The sequence below is a fragment of the Ursus arctos genome, unplaced genomic scaffold, assembly GCF_023065955.2.
Source record: "Ursus arctos isolate Adak ecotype North America unplaced genomic scaffold, UrsArc2.0 scaffold_6, whole genome shotgun sequence".
Lineage (NCBI taxonomy): Eukaryota > Metazoa > Chordata > Mammalia > Carnivora > Ursidae > Ursus > Ursus arctos.
Window position 1 is genome coordinate 54,878,224 of NW_026623078.1, and position 15,407 is coordinate 54,893,630.

The 15,407-nt window shown below is 40.2% G+C and overlaps 1 protein-coding gene across 2 annotated transcripts in view; it reads left to right on the forward strand.

Annotated features, from left to right (window-relative positions):
* RIMS2 (regulating synaptic membrane exocytosis 2) overlaps positions 1-14,534 on the forward strand; it is a 626,259-nt gene extending 611,725 nt beyond the window's left edge. For both annotated transcript variants that reach the window (XM_057307663.1, XM_057307664.1), the window contains 5 exons: positions 5,022-5,163; positions 9,006-9,118; positions 9,445-9,546; positions 11,003-11,142; positions 11,703-14,534. In XM_057307663.1, the coding sequence (XP_057163646.1) occupies positions 5,022-5,163; positions 9,006-9,118; positions 9,445-9,546; positions 11,003-11,142; positions 11,703-11,921 (716 nt within the window). In that variant the 3' untranslated portion in view covers positions 11,922-14,534. The remainder of the gene's footprint in view (positions 1-5,021; positions 5,164-9,005; positions 9,119-9,444; positions 9,547-11,002; positions 11,143-11,702) is intronic.
* Positions 14,535-15,407: the final 873 nt, after the last annotated feature.

Sequence of the window (15,407 nt, forward strand, 5' to 3'; positions counted from 1 at the left end):
TCAGTAGCAGAGAGGACCTTTTGCTTGTTGTTGTCAAGTCACTCAAAGGGTTTTCAGATATTATTAGTGGAAACTGACCCTTCGGTTGTTTATGGTTGTTTATTCAATCAAGTGGCTTTCTTTGAATACAGAGGGTGCCAAGTGAATGAGTCATCAGACTAAGCAGAGCAGAATAACAAGGACACCTCCTGTGTTCTGCTTTCTGCCGGTGATGCTTGGTAATTCAAGAACTTGATTTTTACCTGCAGGTGCCTTCTTCAAATACACTATGGTTTAAAATACCTAATACCAGAGTGGTTTTAAGGGCTCTACAACAACATAATCTGGCCCTTAGTTCTATAGTTTGCCACCCAAGTATTTTTAAACATCTGTATATACTCACACAGGCACATATATTTTATAAATATATGTATATGTATGTAGTATATATACCTTTTAAAATATATATATATTATTTATTTATTTATTTATTTATTTATTTATTTTAAATCATGACTATTGAGTCCTTCAGTTGGGCCACTCCTATGGCCCCAATAGCTTATTTTTTTATAGCTCTTGCCATTTAAAAGAACATGTATCTAAAAACTTATCTATTGCTGCTTAACAATTTTCACAAATTTAGCAGCATAAAGCACTCATTTATTAGTTTGTAGCTCTGTAAGCCACAGGTCTGGGATGGTGTGGTGTGGCTGGCTTTTCTGCTTAGGGTATCGCATGGCTGAAGTCAGGTATTGGCTGGGCTCAGTTCTTGTCTGGAGGCTGTAGGGGAAAACTGCTTCCAGCGCCATTCAAGTTGTTGGCAGATTCCAGTTCCTTGCAGCTGTAGGCCCGAGGCCCCTGTGTTCCTGCTGCTACTCAGCCGAGCAACTCTCTCAGCTGCTAAAGGCTGCTTGCAGGTCCTTTCCACGTGGTCCCCTCCATCTTCAACCAGCAAAGGTACGCTGAACCTCTCATGGGTTTCAGATCTTCCTCAATGACTCTTCTAGAATTAGCCAGAGGAAGCACTCTGCTTTTAAAAGGCTTTTGTGGGTATGTCAGGCCCACTCAGATAATCTCCCTATCTTTAGGTCAACTGACTAGTAACCTTAATTACATCTGCCAAATCCCTTTTGCCAGGTAAAGTAACACAATCATGGGGCCATCTTAAATTCTGCCCACTGCACTTACCTTATGTAGACACCCACATCCACTGTTCTCCAGATTCAGTTTTTGGGTTGGGTGACATGACAAAGTGAACCACAATTATATTTAGACGAAATTACTTTTATTGTGGATGTCATGCAAAGGATTTGTAGAACCAAAAAATACATTTTTTAAATAAGTCTATGTGTGCATTCGATAAAAGAATATTTAAAAAACATGAAGATGTATTATAAACACGCAACCTGCTGCTTACAATTCTCTAATTGTATCAGATGACAATGAGTCACTTTATCTCCTCCATGTCTGCCATTAATCATGATCTTGGTCATACACTAATGATGCAAACTCATAGACTTTATAGCTAAAAGACAGCAGAGATCATCTGTCACCACACCCCTATTCCCTGCCTGTTTCGTAAATGAGGAGCTAGAGACTCAGGATATGACTCAGAGAGGGCCACAGAGTCAGTGGTAGAGATTGGCCTGGAAGATATGTTTCTGATTCCATAACAGGTAGTAATAGTAATGACAGTACTATTAATTAGTGATTTTCTATGTGTCAGGCACTATCCTAAGCACTTTAAATATATTTTCTTATCCTCACAAAAATTCTATGAGGTAGGCATTACTGTCTTTGCAATTTCACAGTTTGAAAAAACTGAGTCACAGAGGGGCTAAGTAACGGGTTCAGTGTCACCAGCTTGTGTACGGTGAAGTGGGGATTCAAAGAGAAACAGTCTGATACCAGGGCCTGAGCCCCTCACTGTGCTCTGCTCTTTCCACCCCACCAGCCCCTCCTCACGGGGCCTTCCACAGGCAGTTACAGAGTTAGCCGCACGGGCTACCCATTGGCTATATTCTGACAACAAATCAGTGAGTAGTGGAGAATCTGGAGTCAGGGAACTGTTTATAAACTTCAGTTGTGTTACTTTCTGGGTAAGCTGCCAGGGCCCGTGGATTCTGTGTTTGTAAGATGGGGCTTGTGAGAGTTCTGAAGAGAATGCAGGTAGAAAGGTCTGTAAACACAAGGATGACACGTTCATTGTACTGTTATTCTTTGACAAATGGTAGCTGGTTCTCATCCCCCTGTAACGGCAGGTTTTCAAGTCACTCTTGCTGCGGTGGAGTCAGACGTTATGTCCTGACACCTTTAGGAATCCTGTTTCCTTTGAAAGTCCCTTGTCTCCTGTATATACCCTCATTCCACGTCTTCCAGCTTCGCTGCCGTGGTGCGGCTCACTCGGAGGTGATTTTTCACACGGGCGTTCTTCATGGGAAGAGAACAGTACAGCTGCATGGACAGACCAGGACCTAGCCCTTGGCCAGCTCCTGCACAACAGCCTAGCACCTTCCATGATTCCAGGGCACACCTGAACAGAATTGTATGACTTTTGGATGTGGCCTTTTGGAGATCACCGTCAAATAATCATGAATATTAAATTTTTGAGTACCAAGGATCTCTTCTTCACCCCCATTCTTTTTCTAAAAACATTTTCTCTTTTTTGGGTGTATGTGTATTTTCTGCTCTACTATTTGAAAGCAAGTTGCAGACAATATAATGTTTCAGGTCTAAATACTTCAGCATGTTATCTCTAATGATAAGGAAATTTTTTATAGTACATGTCACTATCTACCTAGGAAAATTGACAATTTTCTTATTCTAATATCCAGTCCATGTTCAAATTTCCCTTTGTCCTAAAACCGTTGTTAGAGTGTTTTGCTTTTAGGCTTTCTTGTTTTGTTTTTTCCCCAAAAAGAAACCAAAGTATACTCGTAGCATTTCATGGTTACATCTCTGTGGTGTTTTAAAATCTGGACCAATTCCCCTACCTTGTTAGTTTATGTGTTTGTTTTCATGATGTTAACTTTTTAAAGAAACTAAGCAAATTCCCTTGAACAAAACCCCTTGTTCTGTGTTTGTCTGATTTTTTTTTTAGTTGTGTCATTTATCTTTACTATGTCCTCTATGTTTTAGAAAAGAAAAAGTTGGTTTCAAAGACCTAATTAGAAATAGTTTGTGTATTTTTGTCTGGACTAACTTGGTAGGTGGTAGTGTGTATCTTACATCAGGAGGCACCTATGATGGCCCCGCTATTAGTGCTACTAAGTATGATCACTTGATTAAGATGGCGATAGCTGGCTGGTCTCCCAGAGTTAAAGCCCATGTTTACCTTTAACAAGTAGAACTAAATTATGGAATGATTTATTTATTTATTTATTTATTTATTTTTTGGCTCATGTGAATATCCTTTCATCTAATGCTGTTAGTATCCATTGATGTGCTTTATCTGAATCATTTATTCCATTCGAGGTTGCAAATTGGTCATTTTAAATTTTTATCATTCCTTTTACACTTATTGACTGTATTAATTATATATTAAATATAACTAATATTTCTCTGTAAAGAAGGGCCTTTCCTCATCCATAAGGGATACTTTAGATTCTCTTATAGTTCATATCAGTACAACATGTTTACTATTAATTTTCTAAAATATCAGCCTTAGATTATGGAACTGAGCTGTAGAGAAGTCATAGCTTATATTTGATATAAACTTTTTAGAGCATTTTGATGTATATTGAGATTAGAAGTAGAGAATAGATGAAATTTAAAGCAGTGTTTCAAAATGGTGAGCAAATATTATAAGAGGTGCGGCAGGAGGAACTTCAGGAAGTCAAGGTCAATATCAGCATGTGTTTATTGATCTAAAATAAAATTATTAATACCAGGCATTAAAAGAGCTTACCATTTCTCAAAAAGCTAATAGTATGCATGGTCAATGTAGATAAATATTTAGGCCTGACAAGAAGTAAATTAAGACAAATAGTTTGGACTGTCACCTGTTGTTCTAGCTTTAGGGGTCCCTATGCTCTACATTCTGACATGCAAGGCCCTTTGTGTTCTGGGCTCAGGTTCTGGTCTGATGCTCCCTCACCATTACTCTACATCTGGTTATTTGCATCATCCCTCAACTGCACATGGGTTTTCATGCCTTCATGCCTTTTTCCAGGCCCTTCCCTTGACCCAAAACACTTCCTTCTTGCCTCTTAGGTCCCAGTGTGCCCATTTCTCAAGCCCAGCTAAAATCCCACTCCCTCTGTCAAGCTCCTTCCTCCCTGACCTCACCAAATCACTCGCACTTCTTACACTCTGTCACATCTGTGGTCTCTGACTCAGTGGCCTGTTTGGTCTTCTCATTGGCTTCTGTAAGTAGATCTCATATTCAAGCTATAAAAGGTCCTTAAGGACATGACTACCCATGATCCCAAATTAGAAGGCTCTTTTCACATGCTGTTGCTGGGTTTTTGCATTCCCTTTGGGAGTCTCTCTGAAAGTTACCGACAGATGTGAAAATATGTCGGACAGGTTATCTCCTTTGTATGGCTTTCTTTGCCTTCTAGTATTGATCACCCTACAAAATCAGGTTTTTGTGTGAGAGTTAAGGCTAGAATTGAGGTTTACTCATCCCCTGTTCTTTGGGAATAAAGTCAAGGCCTAATCATTTCACTATGATCAAAAGAAAGGAAAAAGAGAAGGATTGGCATAAATTAACATTGTATTTAAATATTACAATGAAAACAAAGCTTATTTTGTTTTCCTTACATTGAACCATTTTGTTCCTTTCGTAACCAACTTGAACACTGCTTTAAATGGAAATAAAACAATGGTATTTTGTGCTTCTTGAAGATTTTTTTAGAATATTTTCATCCCACTCAACAAGGCATTGTTTGAAATACTTTCCTCTGTGTCTTCTTAACAAGAGCCCTTCGTCTTTATGCCGTTCTGTCCGTCTGAGGACCTTCAGCACGTTGGCTGAGTGCTTCTCGTTACCAGATGGTGATGACAGAAGCTCTCAGGCCTCTTGTTTTCTGTCTGTGCAGAAGCAGGAGGTAAAAAGCTACGGAGCACCGTCCAGAGAAGCACGGAAACGGGCCTGGCTGTGGAAATGAGGAACTGGATGACTCGCCAGGCAAGCCGAGAATCTACCGACGGCAGCATGAACAGCTATAGCTCAGAAGGAAAGTGAGTGAGGCCGGCCACGAGCTGGTGTCTCTCCATGCCTTGCCGGGACCATCTTCTCTCTGTCTCTCTGTGCTTTCCCAGAAGCTAACTCACACTTTCGAGAGCGCCATTTTCATTTCCACTGGCTGATTTGCTGTGAAGAGAACTTCTGCTCACCTACCACGGAGATAATGGGACATATCTGGCTTTTTATGTCAAGGAAAATAGGTTTGGGGATAAAGTGTTTTGCTTTAATAGCAAGACGCTAAAATGTGAGCGTCACAATACGTGCACGTAAAAGTTTGCCCTGGCTTGAAATAATACATAGAAGCACAGAAAGAGCAAGCATTTGTGCCACACCACGTGGACACTGCTAATCTCTATAGTCTTTGCTCTGAAGAGTTATTACTAAGAATTCTATAATACTTGACACATACTTCATTCCATGAACTAATAGGCAGTTCAGAGAGAGGCGATGCCACAGAGGAAGTTGTGAGCCCTGTATGTAGTCGGCATGTAGCTTTTCCTTGAATCGGCTGTGGCTAGGGTATTTTTAAAGCATTTGTCATGATTGTACAGCCCTGTCACCAACACATTGACAATAATCAGCAACGACAGGTCCATAGATGGTGCATAAAGGAGGTGAATAGAGGAAAGTGGGGTTTACTGACCTCACTGTGTCATCAGCATGGAAGTTTCAGGCGTTTAGACAACATACATGTGGCCAGATGTGAGGCAGAGTATTGGTGATGTGCCACAGGGAACATTTGTCTAGAACAATCGTATAAGTACAGGAGATGTATATGGTTTCCATATATTTATCAAAAAGGTTATATGGGGTACTAATTAAAATACTTGGATTAACCATATATTTGGGGATTTACGTTGGGGAAAGAACCAGATTTGATGTTAATCAAGGAAGTCTTAAAAGAGATGGAGAAGCAATTGAAAAATGAGCTTTCATCATTGCAGAGTGCTGTGTTAGACACTGTTAGGGATTCAAAAATGTCCAAACTGTGGCCCCCGGCACCCCAGATATTTATATCTTATGGGAAAAATGGGTTGAGTACTTGTAAATTCATTCAACAAATATCTCCACGCCTTCCAATGTTCTAGGCACTATGCTGAGTTAGGGATGTAAGTCATACAAGGGGCCAAAATCAGTTAGTGGTTAACACCATGGGCTTTAAAATCACATAGGCCTAAGTTCTCATCTGTTTTCCGGTACTGTGGAAACTTGAGCAAATTGTTTAACTTTTCCCAGTTTCATTTTAATGAATTGATTTTGCTTAACAAGTATTTATTAAGTGCTTAATTCCTGGCATGTTTCTAGGGGCTGGAGATGTATCGGTGAACAAAATAGAAACAAAAAAAACCGAAAAAACCCTACCCGCACCAAACTTAGTTTAGTAGATAAGATGGACAATAAGTAAGAAAAGTTGTTAATATGTATATATAAGGAAAATTCATAGAATATATAGTAGATTAGGTAGTGTAAGTGCTAAAGAGAAAAAGAAAGAAAGGGAGAGAGATGAGAGAGGGTAAGGGTGGGTTTTATGTAGGGTAGACAGGGAAAAAGATGTATTTGGGTAAAGATTTGAAGAATGGACATTCGAGGGAAGAACATTCCAGGCTGAAGCCATGCTGAAGGCAGTTTGCCTGGCATCAGCAGTGGGGAGGGCAGCACTGTGCACAAAGGGCAGGAGTAGGAATTAAGATGGGGGCGGGGGGAAACAGCTCCTATCATCTTTATAATAGCATTGTGAAGACTTTGCTTTTACTCTGAGAGGGACGAGAAACCAATGGAGGATTTGAGCAAAGTCCAGATATTACCCGACTTGAATTTTAACAGACCATTCTGATTGCTGTGGGGTGGACAGTAAATCTGGCCACAAAGGGGTCATTCAGAGGGCTGTTCAGTAATACTGCAGATAGAAGATAAAGGCTCAAGGGCGCCTGGGTGGCACAGCGGTTAAGCGTCTGCCTTCGGCTCAGGGCGTGATCCCGGCGTTCTGGGAACGAGCCCCACATCAGGCTCCTCCGCTATCAGCCTGCTTCTTCCTCTCCCACTCCCCCTGCTTGTGTTTCCTCTCTCGCTGGCTGTCTTTATCTCTGTCGAATAAATAAATAAAATCTTAAAAAAAAAGAAGAAGAAGAAGAAGATAAAGGCTCAGACCCCAGTGGGAGCATTAGCGAGGTCAGATTCTGGATGCATTTTGACAGTAGAGCCAATAAGATTTATTGATAATCTGATGTGAGTAATGAGAGAAAGGGGTGTATTCATTTGCTAGGGCTGCCCTAACGAAATACTGAAGATTGGGTAGCTTGAACAACAGAAATGGATTTTCTCATAGTTCTGGAGGCTCGAAGTCCAAGATCAAGGTGTTACCAGGTTTGGTTTCTCCTGAGGGCTATCTCCTTGGCTGCAGATGGCCTCCTGCTCAGTGTGCTCACATGGTATTTCTTCTGTGCATGCATACCCCTCTCTTGTTCTTCTTATAAGGATACCAGTCACATTAGATTAGGGCCCCACCCTTATGATCTCATTTAACCATAATCACCTCTTTCAAGACCCTATCTCCAGTGCAGTCATTTGGGGGCTAAAGCTTCAACATATGCATTGGTGGGGGGACAAGATTCAGTTCGTAACAAAGGGGAAAGACTACCCCAGGCTGGACAATTGAAAGAATGAAGTTGCCATTTAAGATGAAATCCCCTGAGAGGAACAGACTTTGGCTTTCTGCTTGTTCCGAGGCTGGGAGTCAGTCTGGGACAAATTGAATATCAGTTGCATAGTAGATATCCGAGCAGACATGTAGACAAGGCAGACCGCATACAGGTCTGTGGTCCAAGCTGGAGATGGCAATCTAGGCCATATCAGCATAGATGGCATTTAAAACCGTGACACCGCATGAGATTACCAGGGAGATCGGGGCATGCAGAAAAAATAAGAAGTCAAAGGATCGAGCTCCCCATGTTTATTGGTAGAACCAGTGACAGAGACTGAGGTAGAGTGGCCAAAGAGGACAACCAGGGAAGCAGAGGGTCTGGGAAGCAAAGTGGACAAAGTGTTTCAAGGAAGAGGGAGGGTTTGACTGTGTCAGCTGATGCTACCATGTGAAATCAGACAAGTGCTGAGTATGAGCAGTTGGGTTTCCCACGTGACCCTAGGTAACCTCGGTCAGAGAAATTTGGGTAGAGTGGAGAAAAATCAAGCAAGCAAGAGAGCAAGGAAAAACTGAATAGAGTTTCAAGGGAAAACAAGAAAAAAGAGATTGAAGATAATACATAGAGTAAATTCTCTCAAGGAGCTTTGAGTAGAGAAATGGGGTGGGAGCTGGAGAAGGAAGTAGAGTTAGGAAAGGGATTTTTTTTTTAATGGAATTTTTTTAAGGTGGAAGTTTTTTTTTTTTTTTTTAGTGTGGAAGAGTAACGGTGTGTTTGTGTACTGATGGGAATGATCTAGAAGAGTTTCTTCATCTATAAAACAGGATAATGGAATCTATCTCCTAGTGCAGCCGAAAGGATTAAATCCAATTATGCCTGTCATGGAGTCAGTGCTCACTAGGTACCGAGTGCTACCGTAGAAATCACAGCGCATGCCCTCCAGACAGGGAGAAAGACACGTACACCAGCAGCCTGCAAGACGGTGGGGCAGGTGCCTCTGGTGACCTACATGGGCTGCTGGAGAATAAGAAAGGATGAGCCATGGGAGATGGAGCGGGGTGCTGGGATCCAATTAATATAAGTGGCAAAATCACGGTACCCACTGCTCCTGCCCCGAAAGGGGGCAAGAGGGAAACCCGAGCTGCCTGAAAGTAAATGGGTTGAGGGTTTAATCCTATATGTTATTTTGCTTTTAGCCTGATTTTCCCCGGTGTCCGCCTGGCCTCTGATAGCCAGTTCAGCGATTTCCTGGATGGCCTTGGCCCTGCCCAGCTAGTGGGACGCCAGACTCTGGCTACACCTGCAATGGGTAAGAATTTCAGTCATGTGATTTCATTGTTTCTCCTTTAGATTATTGAAAATTACATTCTCTAGTTTCATGGACTCTTTAACAGTATTGTCACAGGAATAAGTATTTTTATTTTACCAACAAAAAAATTCTAACCGATTTTTTTCCAGGTTAGTTGATACACCTTTTAAAGTAAGAGATCATTGATAGAATTTTAAGTATATTTGAATTTAGGAAAATATATGGGAAATGATGAAATGATATAAAACCAAGATCTTTGGCACAAGCCTGTTTCTTACTGCATTTGTACACTAAGGTCTGTCTGTTTCTTCCTCACACACCATTAGGTGACATTCAGGTAGGAATGATGGACAAAAAGGGACAGTTGGAGGTGGAAATCATTCGGGCTCGTGGCCTTGTTGTAAAACCAGGTTCCAAGACACTGCCAGGTAATAACAGAAGAGATTCTTCTATTATTTCTAATGCGTACTTTTCAATACAGAGACTTTGTTTTTGATTAGATGCAGAAAACTTCATTTTTAGATAATTAAGGATGCTAATATATGAAGCTGTTATCTGTAGTAGTTTGTGTGTTTATCTTAAGTGAGCGTGCAGTGAGGGTGGTCTGGTAGGGATCATTGAGGTTATAATTAAGTTAACCTTATGAAGTTAAGTACATATGTAGTAGGAACCCTTGCAAAATAAACACATACATAAGAATTTCTTTTCCTTATTAGCTGATATTTTGTGTTCTTTACTTTATCTGGGGCTTCAAAATTCTCCTTGGGAATTCTTAAAGCTCTGCATGAGAATAAAAATAGATACAGGTTTCCAAAGCAGCATAAGCCTTTGTATACAGGACATTCTAATTAGACTGACTCTTACTTCCTGTAGCTTACAAAGAAAGAGAGGCAGCTTTATCAATTTGTATTGCGATGTCACACGTTTCATACTGAAATGTCATAATCTAAGGTGCCTGGGGCCGTGGAAAATGACACGGGCTCCAGATCCCCTGTGCAGAGATGTACTAAACAGAGATCTGGTGTGTGAAACGATTCGTGAGGATTCTGAAATTCGGGTTCTCACCTCAGCACCTCCACGGACTGAAGTGTAATTTTGAATTTCCTAACTTCCCTGTCCTTGTGGAAGTTCTAAATGATAACGTGTACAACCTCCCAGGGTGATTAAGTCAGTTGTGTTTACAAAGGCCTTGGAGCTAGTTGACCCACTGTGCTGTAAAGAATACCATCGTTTGTACCTGCATGGAAATGCTTTTATCAAGAGTCAGATACATTTCAACCCATGCATTTCATAATTTGTTGCCTCTTCCCAGCTTATGTGAACGTATGACATCAAACCCCACCCCTGCCTTGTACCCACGCCACCACCAAAAAATAAACCCTTTTGAGTAATAAGGGATTGTTATTTATAAAAATTTATACTTATTATTTACGTTATATAATTATATTACGTATTTATATATTATAGAAATTAGATTATTTATATTATAATTGATTTATGAGATGATATCGTCTCAAGCATGTTTACTTAGATTTAAGTGCCGACAAATAAAAGACTGAGTAAGACCTCTCTCTTGAATGTTGGTAGGGGCTGGAAGCATTTCACCTTATTTAATGCCGTGTTTAAATCTATATAACCATCTGATCGCGAAATAGTAATGAACTCAGAGTAGCCTGTGAGTTAATATTGCCTGAACTACCTGAATGGCTGATAGGTACCTATTATTTATCTAATGATTTTTGACATCGTGTGGAAAGATGAGCAACTTTTCATTGCTAGCTCTTCTGGCCTAGAACTAAGCAGTTGCAGGCGTCGCCTGTGGGTTGTGTATTCAACAACCGTGGCTCGTCACCTAACCCTCCTCTGTGTGTGTTCTTTCCCAAGCACCATATGTAAAGGTGTATCTGTTGGATAACGGAGTCTGCATAGCCAAAAAGAAAACAAAGGTGGCAAGAAAAACACTGGAACCCCTTTACCAACAGCTATTATCTTTCGAAGAAAGTCCCCAAGGGAAGGTTTTACAGGTATTCACTGAATGGTTTCTCCCTCACATAAGAAAGTATTTTCATGGACTCAGACTTGGACCCGCATGTCTTATGTATTCTCTTCCGTTGCTCACCACTGAAATTCTTGGGAAATGTCCAAGCAGTGGCAAGTGCTATCAAGCCGTAGACACTGTTGTTTCCTTTCTAGTGAACTAGAGACTTGCCAACCCCCATCATATACAAACTCCAGTCCCCCTGGACTGCTTAGTATCTGAACCCCCCAGTACACTTTTCCTCATGTGCCTTTGGCTTCTAGTAGTTAAAGACTACTATACCAAGACACAGATAAAGCTACTATAAATTTTAATCCAGGATATAAAATGTTCCCTAAAGACACAATTGAACATCTTGTATTAGAAAATAAAATATAATGATCAAAAAAAAATAAATAAAAAAATAAAGACCACTATACCAGCAGTTAAAATACAACTATTTAACTTGACGTTTGATGATAGCACATTAACCGAATGTGTTTTAGTTTACAAGGTTCCATGTACATAACTATACTGACCTTACTCTTCTTTTTATTTTGCCAACAGATCATTGTCTGGGGCGATTATGGCCGCATGGATCACAAATCCTTTATGGGAGTGGCCCAGATACTTTTAGATGAACTGGAGCTATCCAATATGGTGATTGGATGGTTCAAACTTTTCCCCCCTTCCTCCCTAGTAGATCCAACCTTGGCCCCTCTGACAAGAAGAGCTTCCCAATCCTCTCTGGAAAGTTCAACCGGACCTTCTTACTCTCGTTCATAGCAGCTGTAGAACTGTTGTCATAGCAACCAGCGTTACAAAAAAAAAAAAAATCCACAGGTCGCGAACCCTGGTAACACTGCATGCTTAATGTTGTGTCTTCTGAGCCTGTTTCTAGGGATACAAAGCGATCCTGTGTTCTCAGAGGAAGTTGCACACATTGTGCCCTAAAGATGGCCCTCAGGTGAAAGAGCAGAGTTATGAAGAACTATCAGGTTTGGAGTTCAATAACACTCGAATTTCGGTCCAATCTGAAGCCATGGATTAATCTCAAAGAATCAGTCAGTTTCATGCAACAAAAGCCCTTTTCAATGGCACCTTTCTATTTTTATCGTTCCTTTTTCTTCATTTCTCTGACCCCAAAGCCCTGTTATGCCACAGAAATGGAGCTATACAGTCATTAAGCCATGTTACAAGTCAAGGAGTGAAGTCCTAGAAAGCATCAGGTGAAAAGCAGGAGACCAAAGAAGTGGTCCGGGACAGACGTCAGCCCTCCTCTGCACGTGACCAGGGGCAGCCCGTCCAGCGTGAGCAGCGGCCGACTTCAGAGCTCCAGCAGGCACGCCATTCACTAACGCCACGATGTGTTGGACTCTGAAAAACAAAATTCTGTGGCTTCACTGTACTGAATGAAATTAAAGAAACTTTTTTTGCATGGACACAGATTAGCTGAATACTTAAATTATTTTCTTGGGGCTGCAACTTGCAAAAAAAAAAAGAATAAAAATCAGCCATTTTCAACAATTTATATTATTTTTAAAAATAAATTTCACTATTGCATGGTTTTAAAAAGGGGAGAGAATGCAACAGGGTGATACAAAGACACACCATGTTATTCTTTAATCATAGTCTGTGTTTTGGCAGACATTACAAATGAGAATACTTTCTAGAAGATACTTAAAATTCTCTTTATGTGACAAATAAGCATACTATATTCAATTTATTTCCATGTTAAATATACAAATCTTATGAAGTTCGATATGTACAAATTGTTCACATCTTTCTTCCTCTTCTCTGTCTCACTTTTCCTCTTTTCTCTTTTAATCTTTTATTTTCTTTCTCCCTACCAGAGTGACCATTATACTAAAAGATTACAAGTTTTTGACCTGATACTCCTTATACCCCATGTTTGATTCAGAGCTGTAGATGCTTCTGAATTTATGAATTTCTCAAGGGGGAAAAAAAAACTAAGAGCTTTCTTTATATCAAGCATGTTGAAAGGATTTGCAACATGACTTGGGAGTGCATTAAAGTAAGTCAGCATGTATTTGATAAAGAAGATATTTGAACTTTTGCAATTTATTGTATAGTGCATGGTACTTTTTCTTTTCACGTGCAAAGTTCAGTTTACAGGAAAACCCTAAAATCATGTGGCCATTGTAATGTCTAATAAATTTGTTTTTAGCACCAGCATTATTCATACAGGGGTTAAAGTATTATTTCTAGAAGGTCTTTGGTTTTGTTTTTTAATTAATTAAAGCAATTTCTTTAGCCAATTTCCATTTACTATGTGAATAGAAAAACACTGCGAAAAATTTGGAGCCTGAAACACAGGGCTGTTTATTAATTCATTTTTCTGTAGTAAAATACAATTTTTCACAAATTATATTTCTAAAGAAATATAGTAAACATAAATATGCAACAAATAATTTTAAAGCTCCAATTTTTAGGTGACTCAAAGAAAGTCAGTCTGCCTATTAATAGTTCTTTGATGCCATCACCAAAGTCTATACCACAAATCCCCTAAGGTCAAACCCCTGCCTTTGGTTTTACAGATAGTTATTACCATTGGGTGGTGCTGCAAGGTCAAGTTTCTCTTAAGTTCCGCTACTGAGAGGAAAAGTCACTGGTTAATATAATAAAGCCACCCATACTTTTCCATTTCTTTATGTACACTTTGATAACACATTCTTACAGGTTGATTTTAATTTCTTGCAGTAACTTTTGAAATCCACATACATACTGTTTAAGGCCATGCACAAAAATTGCTTTCTTTTTTTTCTTTTTTTCTCCTTTTTAAATTCCATGCTGACCATTAAAAACTATCATGCTTGATATGGTGCAAAAGTTAAAATGAGTATCACTAAAAATGCCTTCTCTTTCTGTGGTGCGATACGTGGAGACTGTCTTGACCTTCTGAGATCTCCGATGGACCCAGGTAAAGTTGTCAAAAGAACGAATAAAACTTTATGGAAATAATTTAGACACTTGTGTACCAGCAGCAATTGATTTAATAGACCTATAGTGTCTATACTCTCCCTTAGAATAAACGTTTACCAGTTTCCTGATACTAAGATTGCAGTCACATAATCTTTTGTGCATATTCCTATATAAATTATTTCTAATTTTAATAAGAAGGACATGACTGTATGGAATATTTGTACATACTTGTCATTATGCAGTATTTATTTAAAAAGTTGGTGTATTTTTTTTTAATTTTCACATGTCTGCACCTCGACTTGTGGTTTAGTCGTGTAAATAGCACTATTCCAGTGACCATTGCTGCCCTGTACATAGTATGTTTTAAAAGTAAAGGGAATTCCAGTTGGAAAAAAAAAAGGGGGGCAGATTAGTCCTGTAATGAACACCAACTAATGTAAATCAAATTCATTCTGGTGATGGTATTTAACACTTTAAATAAAACATTTTCTTTACAGACGTCGTATGCACGGCTTTCTCTGACTTTTCTCCCCATCCCACACCTGCTGCAGCTTTCCCTGAACTCACGCATCGTTTCAAAACAACGAAATCATCTTTTCTTACTTCTCCATGACAGAGGCAGACTGCTGGTCTTAGCAAATAGCCCTCAGTAGAGCGTGTTTTCAAAGTGCCACAGGATCGCTGCTCGCAGCATTAAAAGTTGCCACTTTTCAAAAAGGTGGTTATTCTGTGCAGGGCGTGGGGCGTGTGTTCCGGTTTGAGGTGCTTTCTGTTAATGACTCAGCAGCTCCCAGAGTCTGTGAGTGAACTGAGTGCTGTTTCTGAGTCAGCGTCACCTCCACGGATGGCGGTCCTGGAGAACCCCACGCAGACTGTGCCATTTCCTGGGTGAAGGTGACAAGAGTGACGGTGGGTTTTGGGCTGGTGTGTCACTGCAGCTCTGTGGGGGGTCGAGGGTGCATTTTCAGCTGGGGAGACACCTGTGCTAACGTGATGTGTAACGACCTGTCCCTGTGGCTCTGGATGGAGGGTTTCTCCAGCTCCTTCTAGGGCAGTTCCTCAAACTCGAGGAAAAAACCCCAGCAGAGTTCTGATACAAGTCCTGCCTGGCTCTAAATGTAAAAGGGAGCTTAGTTATTACAAATCCAAACCTAGTCCTCTCGCCGTTCTTGGAAATAGCCATTTCTTCTATTTCCGAGGACTCCATTTCAGCTCAGTCCTCCATGCCTGTCCCAGAAGACTTTTCGCTATTCGATATACACCTCCTACTCCAATGAGCTGTTTCTTTGCTGCTCACGCACTCCTATTATAACCATCCCCTTGCCTTTC